The sequence below is a fragment of the Agelaius tricolor genome, unplaced genomic scaffold, assembly GCF_023055355.1.
Source record: "Agelaius tricolor isolate 1412-34295 unplaced genomic scaffold, bAgeTri1.0.p SCAF_4, whole genome shotgun sequence".
Lineage (NCBI taxonomy): Eukaryota > Metazoa > Chordata > Aves > Passeriformes > Icteridae > Agelaius > Agelaius tricolor.
In genome coordinates this window covers 25,235,305-25,247,919 of record NW_027269264.1, presented here as the reverse complement: position 1 = coordinate 25,247,919, position 12,615 = coordinate 25,235,305, and the positions used below count along the sequence as shown (strand labels likewise).

The window sequence follows — 12,615 nt, the reverse complement described above, 5'->3', positions numbered from 1 at the left end:
GTCATGAACTTAATAAGTTAATGACAGAACTAAGAACTATCAAAGTTAGCTTAGGTGGTCATTTAAGTATGCTGTATCCATTATTGTAGGCTTTGATTTTTGATTTGCTGTTGCAGATTGTGTTCAGAACAGTCCTTATTAATACATGATTCTCGGTGTGTAGGATTTCTGTTGTCAGACTAAGTTTTAGGAAACAGTATTTACTACCAGAGCTTGAAAATTCCCTTGCTTTTTAATGGCCCCACCATGTGTCTGTGTATTTGGGAACACTTTTTACAGCCACTGTGGGGCTGGGAATGAGCCTGACTCAATTTTGGTTGAATACCAGGTATATTTGCAATGCAATGTAAGTGATACCTAATAACGACAACATGTGTGGCATGTGTTACCTTGGGTAACCAGTTGAGGTGTTTTGAGAACTGTTAAAACCCATGTCATATGTTTTGTATAGTATGTTTCAACTGCACCTTTGGAGCCATAAATAGTTATTTAAATACCTTCTTTTTTTTTTCTTTTTTTTTTTTAAGTGCTACTGTTATCAACTCAATTGGCTTATTTCAAGAATTCCTAAATATTTCGTTTTCCTTGCCTAGCATAAATTCATGTTATTTGCATTCCCTTAAAAAATTATAAGTAAAAGTTTTATTTATAAAAATATTAATTCTTTCTTTAGGGTTTTTTTTTTCAGATTCCATTGCTTTTTGTAAATTTTATTTCATTCAGTGTGTGAAGGCAATGAGAAACAATTTGCATAATAGCAGTTAAGTGTCTGTCACTTTATAGTATATTGAAAGATCTTTCCCCATAAGACAAACTACAAAGAGATGTCTCTTAGTTTTGCCTCTTCAGCAAAACAGGTATTACATACATATGACTTTCAGACATGGTCTTACCTCCCTTCAGTTGGTTTAAAAGTTGAATACATCCTATCAATTTTTCATCCTTTTGTTAGATCCAGGATGGAATTGAATTTTAACTCCAATCCATTTAATGTGCATTTCTCATTTCAGTCAGCTAAGGAGAAAATAAGCCCTGACAGGAAACTGGGAAACTGTTTCCCACTACCAGTGGTCACCTACATAGTGTGAACACAGTAGCACAGTGTCAGCCACAACACAGTAGTTCAGCACCACACTTGTAATCTATTCAGATTGGTATCTGGCTTCTCCACAGTTTGTTCAAAGCATTTTACTTCATCCTTAATCTGGTTTCTATTTTGAAAGCATACTTTATTTCCTTAAATGTAGAGTTTAGAGTGGAAATACTGTCGTGTTTCAAGTCCTGTAGCAGCATTACATTTATTGCTTTAATACCATTAGTAATCTGCATTAAATTATTCCTGGAAGATAAGAAGGAGATACTGATGGAACATGTGATTTTATTGTGCTCTAGCTCTCACTTACTATGCAAAAAATATTATCCACAGCCTATGAATCCACATGGGAAATGTATAGGAGATGTCACTTGTGAAATGTGAGTGATAAGTATTAGTAAAGTTTTACTGTTAAGTAATAATTACGCACTGGTAGTGCATATCTAGGCAATAGCTTTGGGGAGTTTTCCCCCATATTACTGATTACTGGCTGTTCCTTCAGTTAATATTTTATATATACATTTTGGAAGAAGAAATACTATGTAAGACTAGTAAAATAGTCAGTACTAAGACGGTAGTGTTTTTCCTAACAATATTTTTTTTAAAGAAGAACAGCATGAACCAGGACCATCTGCATGCTGAATTCAGGTTGATCTCATCTGTGTGTAGCATCAGGCTGACCTTTCTGCTTTCTGCATTTACCCTCTGCAGAGTCTTGCAAATGCAAACAATAAAAGTGGGCTCACAGCATGCCTGCTTTAATTGTCGTGTCTGTATGCTGACCTGTGGAAATCACTACACTAGTCTTAAAGGACAAATAAACTACAAAAGAATTGGAATAATCTAGGCAAAAGCCATAGAGCCACTTTTTAAGTTTGTCCATTTCCTCTATATTCCTTTGTCTTTCATTGTTTTTACTTAGGCAGCCTTTAAACTATAAGGCTAAAACCTTTCATGTCACTCACTTACTTGAGAATTATTGTCTCGGAAACTGCAAAAGTTATTTTTCAGCACAGAAGTGGAAAAAAAATGAAACAGCAGGAATAAATAGAAAAATTTATCCCTTACAAAATTAGGGACAAGGAATGAGCAGCAGAGAATGCTGTGTCTTTGTTGTCAGGAAGGGAGTGCTGGGTAGAGATAACTGCCAAGGATAAAACTGCATTAGACCTTGCCAAAGAAATTAAAACAAATAGTGGACTCTTCACCCCTATAAATACAAGTGAAAAAAGAGAAGAGGTGAAATCACTGGGAGCAATCTGCACTCTATCCTTCTGCCTTTTTATTCCCCCTTTTTCCTTATTTTTGAGCATTTATTTGCGTTTACTAGTTCATTTCCAGTACAACTTTGTCATTGTCACTGCAGAGTCTACTGTGCACACGTCAGTCTTTTGCCAGGGAGCCCTTGCTCTCTGAAATACCAGTTTCACAGAGTGAATGAGTCCCAGTGGGCAGCTGTATCCAGCCCACACCCTTCCCCACTGTGCATATGGGCAGGGTTTGACAGCAACAGGGAACCAGCAAAGACTCATATAGCCACTGCTTCAGTGAGAGCCCCAGTGGCAGACAGTTTCTCCCCAGTGTCTGGATCTACCCCTCAGCATGAAAATGGCTGGGGCATACCACAGGTCACCACTGGCATCTTCCACCTTGTGTGAGACCTTCTGCTTTATAAGCAAGAGAACTTCAGTTTTGCTGGGCAAGAGAGTATCTTCTGTCATAGGAATAGTGTGGTTGGAGGTATGATTCCTAGCAAAAAGCACAAAAGTAAAGACTATAGTAACCCAGTCCCCTAGTGTTATTTTACAGGTATAACCAAATTCAAAAGGGTCGCAAGGGTTCCTAAATTAAGTAATGAGTTCCTTAAGTCGAGGATTTGGTCTTAATGATGTTTGAAAATTAAACCCTTCAACCTTCCTGAGCAATGGTATTTTGGTATGGTATGGCAATGGTATTTTATTGTAGGAACTTTACTTGCCCAGTATATGTTAAAGTTCTCCTCAGGTAGACCAATAAGAATGGAAGGAAGAGCAGTAACAAAAATGTCATGTTGCAGAATCTATTAATTGTGTAGTGCAGCTACAGGGACTTCACATTCACATCTTCATTTGTCTCAGTGAATAATAAAGAGTAATCAAATTAAATGGAGATGGCAGTATTGAAATATCAGCTGATGGATTCTTCCTTCGTCTTTTCAGTATTTTAAATTCATGCTCTTCCTTTTTTTATCCCATTCCTTTTGAGCAGTACTTATGTGAAAGTTGATGTATATATGTTATGTTTGCTTATACAAGATAGTTCTTTCAGAAGGGATTTTGTATACAATATAGTCATTCATGCACATACATGTTAATATAAAAGAAATATATAAACCTTCACTATAACCAACTAACCATCAGAATAGGTTACATTTGCAGAAACTAAGAGACTTTTCATGTCTCAGAGACATACATATCAGTGCAGGACAAGCCTAAACCAGAAGCACTCCTAGTAAAATATGCCATCCCTCACATACAGCATTTCTGCCTCCCCACCCCTGCAATTGGTGGGGATGTGTTATGCTATGGAAATCACCTAGTTCTTAATTTTTTCCCCAGGAAATAGGCAAAAAACTTAGCTGGCTTTCTCAAGTTACACGAGTCCCACAGATTTCCTGCAATTCATCATGAAACTGGCAAAGTGTTCAGCTGATATGAGAACTACAGTAAAAAGTGTCTTGTAGATATACTTCCTTCAGGCCACCAGACAAAGAACTCACTGAGAATTTAAATTGCATCATCTGTGCTGCTGTTCCATAGATCTCACACAATGCTTTAGAACTTCAGGGTGTTTTCAGTTGCTGTAATTGGTGTGATAAAAAAGAAAAAAAAAAAAAAAAACCAACAAACAAACAAACCATAACACAACCAAACCTGTAAAGGCTCAATTTTATCTCTTTGGTTTTCCAACAGATTTTTTTTTTAATAACAAAAATTTCTGACTTTTAATATAACAGAAACAACAGAAACAATAAATAACATTTTAAAATGTTTTAAAAAGAAAGAGTAAGAAGAAGGTGGTCCTGTGACTTATGTAGCAAATTTGAAGATCAAGTTGCATTTGTATTGCATGTTCAAGAATGGTCCTTGAGTTTATGCCAGCTTTATAACTCCCCTATCCCACCTTCTTCAATACCAAAATGAGGATAATCAAAAAAGTGGGAACCTTAGAAGGTCTGATATAAGTAATTCCAAACTAATCATAGATTTTCCAATTTGCAGATTATCTGTCTTTTGGATTTTATTCTGGATGATGAGAAGGTATTCCTTATTACAGAATTAGTTTTTACCATTATGAGAAAGTGAGGAGAAAATGGGATGGAATCAACTATTTTTCCTAATTTTGACCACTTCAAAGCATATACCTGGTTTAGTAATCAGCAGGTTTTTCTCACATACCTGTTTTTTAGGTTGTGCTGTCGATGGGCATCCAACCCCAAACATCACCTGGCTTTACTCTGGTGAGCCTCTCAGCCTGCAACATCAACTCCATGCAGCAGGACGGATTCTTCATATACTCAATGTCAGTGATTTCACTGATGGTGAATTCAGCTGCCTTGCTCAGAATGAGGCTGGCTCACTCACACAAGTAATGACCCTGGCTATACAAGGTAACTCTTCAGTTTCAGTCATTTCACCCCGGAAAGTTCTTGCCATGCAATTCCCTGCACTGCCTTTCTCATCCTGAGCTTCTCCCCTCTGAATTCATCACCATGCTTATCAGGAAGAAGATGTCTTAATGATTTCTTGTCATGGACATAGACTTGCAGGACTGTTGGGTACATTACAGTGTCTTAGGTTTTACTTTACCAAAATGACACTAGATATTTCTGCCCTGCTGAGCACAAAACACACCTTCCTGATTCAAGCTATACTTACATTGAGCCTGGACAATCTTCTTGTCATTCAAGACAGAGGTGGCAGAGTTTAAACCTCTTAAAACAGAAGCCCCTCTATCAATACATGATGGTCAGTGTTTCACAGTCTCTTCTTCCTTGAAAACCCTTCACTTGTAAAAGTTCTGGAACTGTTTTTGTTAGTGATCTCCTAGAAAAGGTGATAAAGCCACAAGAACACTGTGGTGTAGCTGGGTGGAACAGAACATGCAGCTTTCATTGCTCCAGTTGTCAGAGATGGAGAGGTGAAGAATTTAACTATTCCTTCAATTTTGCTATAAAATTGTGCATGTGTTGCTATTCCCACATTTATCTTCACAAATGATCTGTGTGAACTGTCTGGTAAGAGATACGGTGTTTCAAGATGATAGAGTCATAGATACTGCTGGGAACTACAGCTAAACATATCTTCATTAAGTAACACACCTTTAAAAATACAGATGCTCACTGGTATCTGGCTTCACTTAACTGCCATACTATGTTATTAACTTTCCATGCCTGATGCCTCTAAGCACCAAAAAACTGGGTTTGTTACACCAAAGGCAGTCAGGGGTTTGAATCAGGTGTCTTGCAGGTTGTAGGCATTTCCTTTTCACTGTGTCCCTGTGTTTCACCCTGCAGAACATCTTCAACCCTCTCCATTCTAATTATACCCCTAGTGTCAGTTTTCCAGTGCTAACATGCCTCTCCCACACTTCCTGGCAGAGTACCGGTGGTCGGTGGACAAACTGACAGCTTGTTCGGCTTCCTGCGGCCACAGAGGGCTGCAGCTGCCCCAGCTGAGGTGCTTACTGGATGGGGCCGAGGTCAACACATCCTACTGCAGAGAAACCCCCCAGCCACCTCTGCAGCCCCTCGCGTGCAACAGGAGAGACTGCCCTTCACGGTTCGTCTGTCTCGTGTGGAAGTAGCTTACGTGCATTTAAGATGTGCTGGAAGAGTTCTCTGTGCGGGTCATCACACCACTGCAGCTTCTCTGGCGCCTGTTTGGAGAAGTCATGGCTAAAAGGGAGTTTTTGAGTGCTAAATCCAGACAGTTGGGATTTTGTAGCAGTATTAGTGGAAAACTTTGACAGTACAAGGTAGAAAGAGAATTCACAGCTTGCAATGTCTTGGGTCACACCCTATGTTGGTAATAAATTTCATGCTTGTTCTGAGCACTGAATGCATGGAAATTTTGTCACCTGTAGGATCATTTCTTTTTTGGCTTCATAGCAGTTTGCCCCAATATAACAGACAAGAAGCTAAGTTTAGCAGCTATTTTGTTATTTTATTCTGAGTCCTTTTGTTGCTTGGAAATCAATGCAGGCAGGACTGTAGCTGTAGCTGCAGCTGCAAAGTATTCCCTTAGCAGGGTGAAAATATCTTTTGTAAAATGGGCACATCTCATAAGATCTAGTAGGCATGAAGGGGGCTGAGTTCTGCCTCTGTTTGGAGTCTGCTAGCTTGTGGTGGCTTTGGAATTGTAACTCTCTACCCTTGTAGTCCCCTGGTTTTCACTTACTGCTATATACAAATGAGCCAGGACAGCTTGAAAAACTTCTGGCTACACATAGGTCTTCCTCTGGCACATCTCAACTACTGTGTCCAATTCTGACCCCTCACTATAAGAAAGAAGGACAGAGAAGCTAGTGAAGGGTCTGGAGTACAAGTCCCATGAGAAGTGCCTGAGGAAGCTGAGGTTGTTTACCTTGGAGAAAATGGGGCCCAGGAGACCTCACCACTCTCTGCAATTGCCTGAAAGGAGGCTGTAGTAAGCTAGGGGTCAGCCTCTTCTTCCAAGTGACAAGACAAAAGGAATCAGCCTCAAGCGGTACCAGGAGAGGTTTAGATTGGCTGTTAGGGAAAAATTCATCATGGAAAGGGTTGCCAACCATTGGACCAGTTGTCCCAGGGAAGTAATTTAGTCATCATCCTTGGACAAATTTAAAAGATGCATAGATGTGGTGCTTAGGGTCATGGTTTTATGGTGGACTTGGCATTTCCTGGGTTAATGATTGGACTTGACGATAGTCAAGATCATTTCCAACATAAATGATTCTCTGACTTCACCCCTCACAAAGTCTTTTTTTTTTTTTGACGCCCTTTAGTGCAAACAAGAGTACGTCTTGAGCTTATCCAGAGAGTCAGTGTAGTGTTATGCTCCCTCCATATTAAAAATGTCCTGCTTCTGCATTTCAGTATCACCTTAGCTGAGTTGTATAAACATGTTTTACCATATTTTTCATGGTGTTATTCCCTCCTCTCCCTTATTTCCAATTTGGATGTGTTATGTTTCAGTATACAAGCACTTAAAAGTAGTGAGCATCTCAAGAGAAATTTAGTACAGCTTCCCTCATTCAACAGACATTCACTCATTCAACAGCGATTTGGGACTTGTTTTAAAAAAAGACAGTCTAAGCTGAGGCAAGGTAGAGGTACTAAGCAACCTGATGAGAAGTGGCCAGATTCACCACTCTTGCTGTGTCTTGGGCATATTGCAAGTTTCTGTTTAATTACCTTCTAAAATATATTCCTACTCTTCTTTGTAGGCAAATGTTTTCTGAGTTGCCAACTGAGTCATAAGAAAGAAACCAAAAGAGATTTGATGAAATATGAAACATGCTCATTAGCAGCAGTTTTCCTTGCTGTTGACAATAAATTCCATGGGAATGGTTTATGTCTTTTTATACCTTCCCTGAATTGTAACACAACCCCAAATCCTCCCTCAGCTCCTGAGAAACTGCTGAGATTTAAGCTTGGAAATAAAAGTTGATTGACATGCCGACCAGACCTTTTTAAGCAGTGCGGAAATTGCAGGTTCAGCCTCACCCAACTGCATAAAAGTACCAGTGTTCTTGTTTTCCAGGTTGGGAATATGTTTGTTTATACTTGTTTCTGAGGCCACTGGAGTTAATCACCCGCAGAAGACAGAGAAATAGAAACGGATGTCTCTCCATGGGACTGGGGAATGCCTGTTGGCTATTTTGTAAAGTAATCATAAACACTGCTGGTGAGGGACGTGATAGGCAGTATTTTACTCCCAAAACCACACAGATCCTGCCAAGTATCCAGAAACTTAATGAAGCAAACTGCTGGCTTGACCATAAAACTGTTCAGAAAACTAACAATCCCTATTCCTACCTAAGGCTTTCCCAAACCTGACTGTATAAGTGTTTCACCTAATGATCTTTACAGTGACAAAATGCATTAGACTATTATTTTCTGTTATGTACAACCTTTTAGCTAGTTTGACTGGATTTTTTAAATGCCAGTACACAGGGCTTCAGAGCCTCAGCTGGTAAATGCATGGTCTGAGCTTAAGAGGAAAGAGGAATACTGTCCTTCCTTCCCTGGGCTAACTGCTCCTGAGCAATGTTCAGGCTTTTCTGGATTATGCCAGCTGACAGGGATACAACAGAGGAGGCAGGCACCAGCAGGACCCAGCAGGCTTTTGGCTGTTCTCTCACAAGTTTGAAGTGGCCTGTGAGCTACTCCAGCAATTACACAGAGATAGTTTTCCCTACTAAGGAGTGCTGCTGGGCTAGTCCTAGCATTGTACTGCAGCTTGTGACCGAGGCCTCCATGGCACCATGGTGTAAGAGCAGACTTGCCCAGCCCCTCTGCCAGGGATACAGGTATTTACTAAGCCTCTAAAAACAGCTTTAAGGGCAAGAAAATTAATTCTGGGCCCAAAGAGCATTGAGAAAGATAAATTCATGAAAAAGTTGCCATTTTCTCAGTTTTCATCCTCTGAACCATTTCTAGTGAAAACTGTGGGAGGCTGAGGCACTCAGATGTTCCAGGATCATGCCCTTAATGAGCTAGTTGTGCCCAATGGCACATGCCCAATGGTCCAATTGACAAAGACCAGTTGATGCTGAGGATCCTGCAGGCAGCGGCGCGTGCCTGCTCCCTGACCTGTTCTGCTTTCTCTCCCAGGTGGATGGTGACATCTTGGTCTCCTTGCACACAGAGCTGTGGTGGAGGCCTACAGACACGGCGAGTGACATGCCAGCGCCTGACAGCCAAAGGCAGCTCTGTCCCGGTGTCCAACGAGGCCTGTGCCCAGGTGTCCAAGCGCCCTGTGGACACACAGAGCTGTAACAGGCAGCCCTGTGTTGAGTGGGCAGCCTCCTCCTGGGACCAGGTAAGGAACAAAGTAGCATTCCAAGGACAGTCCCATAGTGTGGGCTAGAAAAAGAGACAGAAAATGAGAGTAGTGATTTTTCAACCTAGTGTCTTTAGGTTATACTTTGCAGGCTTTTGAGGCAGGCACTGATTTGTTCAGGTCCTTCTTTCTGTATATGATGCACTGCCTGCTTGGATTTCTGTAGCTTCTCACAATCACTAGAAACGCACATGAACATGAGCATGCTGATGAACAGGGCTTTTACTGCAGACCCCTGTGTCCTCCAGCAGAATGGTCTGCAGCTCCTTGTTACAGTGATTTTTGACACATCTGGGAAATAGCCTTCTTCAAGTCTTAATTCCCCTTACCAGCCTGTGAGAGTGTTTCAGTCCTGACTGGCTGGATTCAGGACTGATGATTGTGATAAGGTTGAAGGCAGGAGGACTGTGCAATAATTCAGTTTTACAAAGTTGCTGATGTTGCCTTAGAATACCAAAAAGTGTGAGGTTTCTTGACTTGCTTCATGATGAAAGGCAGAATGGAGGGCTAAAAGCATTTTCAAACTACTTCCTGCTGCTTTGCAGATCTTCAAATTTTCTCTTAGCCGATTGCATTGCATCAGGGTCTTTTATAATGTAGGTAGTAAAAAGTGCCTTCAGCTACTAGAATGTGTAATTATTAACTGCTTGAAAACACCTTTGTTTAAATCTTGAAAGGTGACTGAGTTATTGTAATACAAGTTAAATTTGGAATTATCACTTTATATCAAAGAAGAAAATTTTCACTCCCTATGAAATTTCAGGAAAGGATCAGATCATCTTTGCAAAAACCATTATGGGCTATATTACTCCCCATGATATCATACTCAGCTGAGACAATCAGTTCATTCAGAATTAATTTCTGAATTTTAGACCTAATCTCTATGCATTGTGGTATAATATTTATTCTACCTAGCTTACAAAAAGAGGATTCAGGTTCCACATGGTTGCATACTGCCTAGTCTCCAAGCCAGAGGACTGTTACATGTAGTTAAAAATGTACCACTGGTTCAGTATTACATTGCTTGGTGGTATTATGGGGCATCAGCTCACCCATTGCACAAGTGTAGCAATCAGCTTTCCCAGCTCACAAAGAAAATAAACAGCCTACCTGCTCTAGCCCTATCTCTAGAATTAGTTCCTTTCCTTCATTTAATGTTCCTGGCATTTTGTTCTCCACTGTGTAATCCCATGGTGTTTTAAGATGGTGATTCACACTAATGAGCCCTTTTTCAACCTTCAGTTTGTTCTTTGATATAATTTCCAGACACTTTGAAAAACAGTTTCCAATAGTTGATGCAATTTTAAAATAGCAGAAATACACGCTTCATACCTATACCAAGTTATATTTTAATCAAAGGAGAGGATTAGGAGAGTTAAACTGAAATGTAATTGTTAAACTTGAATATGTTAGGATGGCCTTAATTTTGGAGAAAGCTTGCATATCTTTTGTGCTCCTCATGCTTCCTGCTTTTGTTTATTGTCCTTCAATGCTTTTAAATTATTCAATGGAGTGGAATATGTCCTTGGTTCAATGCATTCTTAGTTACTTGGCCAATTCACATGCTGCAAAATGCACAGTAAAAGTAAGAAAGTAATGTATTGAGATTTCCTATATGGATCATAGGCTCTTGGCTAATGGCATGACAGCATTTAATTTCCCCTAACAGATGTATTTAAGATTAAATTATTGAAGAGAAGAGGTAATGAATCTAGAGAGCAGATACAGAAATGTAGTTTAAATGCTGCTGGAGGAGAGTGAGGTGGAGCAGAAAATGGCTGCACAGTCAGCCTTCAAAGCTTGCAGAGTCCAGAAAGCAGTTGAAACTTCTTACTTTCTCAATAGTCTCTGAATGTCAGTATGCACTTTATTTCACTAGCAGTTTTATAAAAAATGGAACTTGCCCTGTCTTTTACCTCCCCTGAGTGAATTTTCTGTGTTTGCAGTGTAATGGGCCTTGCATTGGACCACGACTGGCTGTACAGCACCGACAGGTATTTTGCCAGACCAAGGATGGGACTTCTGTGTCATCTGATCAATGCAGTTCCTTACCAAGGTAGGTACCAAGAAATGTGTTATGTCTGAACTCACAGCCCTTTTCAGAGATATTCAATGGACTGGTGACTTAACTTAAAACTTATGGGTTTCCCCTATGTGGTAAAGAGGTCATGCTGCAACCTGTACAGTATGTGTAACAAATCTTATCAGGCTTATAGCCTGGAGTTCCCTATTTACTCCTAGGAGCTTCAGACCAGTTGGCCAAAAACTGGAAAATCTTCTATGCATGCCAAATCCTGACTACAAGTCTGTGCTATATCTTCTTAAGGTGCCAGTCTTCTCACTTATTTAAACACAAACTCTAACAGAAAACAAAGGTTTTGTTTTCCTGCAGATTTCGTTTTCCTGCAGATGAGCTCCATTTTCAACATTGTAATGACATTTGCTTTACATGAGACAGGTATATAAATTATGATTGATCATGACTGAATATTAATGTAATTGGCTTGTTGGCTCCCATTCTTGCTTTTTCACTACCTGTGTGACAAATAGACATGAGCCAAGTGTGCCTATACATCCTCTGTGAGACTATCTTGAAAGAAAAGGAAGGGTTTCAGAGAATTGGTTCTGTTCCCACTGACTGCAAAGCTATAAAAAAGTTACAAAGTCCTGCTGGACCATATTGGTCACCACTCATTTCACCTTTTATCAGATCTCTGGTTTGGCCCTTTGTGGAGAGGGCATTTCAGCCACATCCTCAAACAGTTCAGATGGTCATTTAGCCTGGTGTTAGTATACCAGTGTGCACTCACTGAGGGTCTGGTCCTTGAGAGCCATCCAAAACTGCTGGCCTCACCTGGCAGCTTTGGAAGATCTGTTCCACCCAGTACTCTGGGTGAATTACCTTTGGGATATGACATACAGATGGATGTCCCTCCCTCCCTCCTCCCACAGGCCATTGAGCACCCAGAACTGCTGGACAGATGCCTGTGGCGTGCACTGGAGGGTCAGCCTCTGGACCGTCTGCACGGCCACGTGCGGGAACTACGGCTTCCAGTCGCGGCGCGTGGACTGCGTGCACGTCCGCACCAACAGGCCCGTCATGGAGCACCACTGCTCCTGGAGGCCCAGACCGGCAAACTGGCAGCGCTGCAACATCACACCCTGTGAAAATGGTACTTGGCTCAGGGGAGGGAGGGGAGGCTGCTGAGTGGTGCAGGAGTAGGAAAGAAGGGAGAGTTGTCCCTCAGAAATGCAGCACTGGACCTTGCAGCTGGGCATCCTGGGGAACATCCAGCCTAGCCCTGTGCAAAATCCAGTGTCTAAAGCTCAGCATCCCAGAGAGGGTTGCTGCCCATTGTGGAGGCTCTTGGCAACAGTGTTAGTGCTGGGATTGTGTCTCCTTTCTAGCAGCATGAGATAAATAGTTTATGCAGTCTT

At 41.0% G+C, this 12,615-nt stretch overlaps 1 protein-coding gene across 4 annotated transcripts in view; it reads left to right on the top strand.

Moving 5' to 3' along the window:
* Positions 1 to 12,615, top strand: part of ADAMTSL1 (ADAMTS like 1) — a 391,950-nt gene that overhangs the window by 374,320 nt on the left and 5,015 nt on the right. For all 4 annotated transcript variants that reach the window (XM_071424947.1, XM_071424948.1, XM_071424950.1 and 1 more), the window contains 5 exons: positions 4,542 to 4,742; positions 5,733 to 5,913; positions 8,949 to 9,156; positions 11,124 to 11,233; positions 12,130 to 12,350. In XM_071424947.1, the coding sequence (XP_071281048.1) occupies positions 4,542 to 4,742; positions 5,733 to 5,913; positions 8,949 to 9,156; positions 11,124 to 11,233; positions 12,130 to 12,350 (921 nt within the window). The remainder of the gene's footprint in view (positions 1 to 4,541; positions 4,743 to 5,732; positions 5,914 to 8,948; positions 9,157 to 11,123; positions 11,234 to 12,129; positions 12,351 to 12,615) is intronic.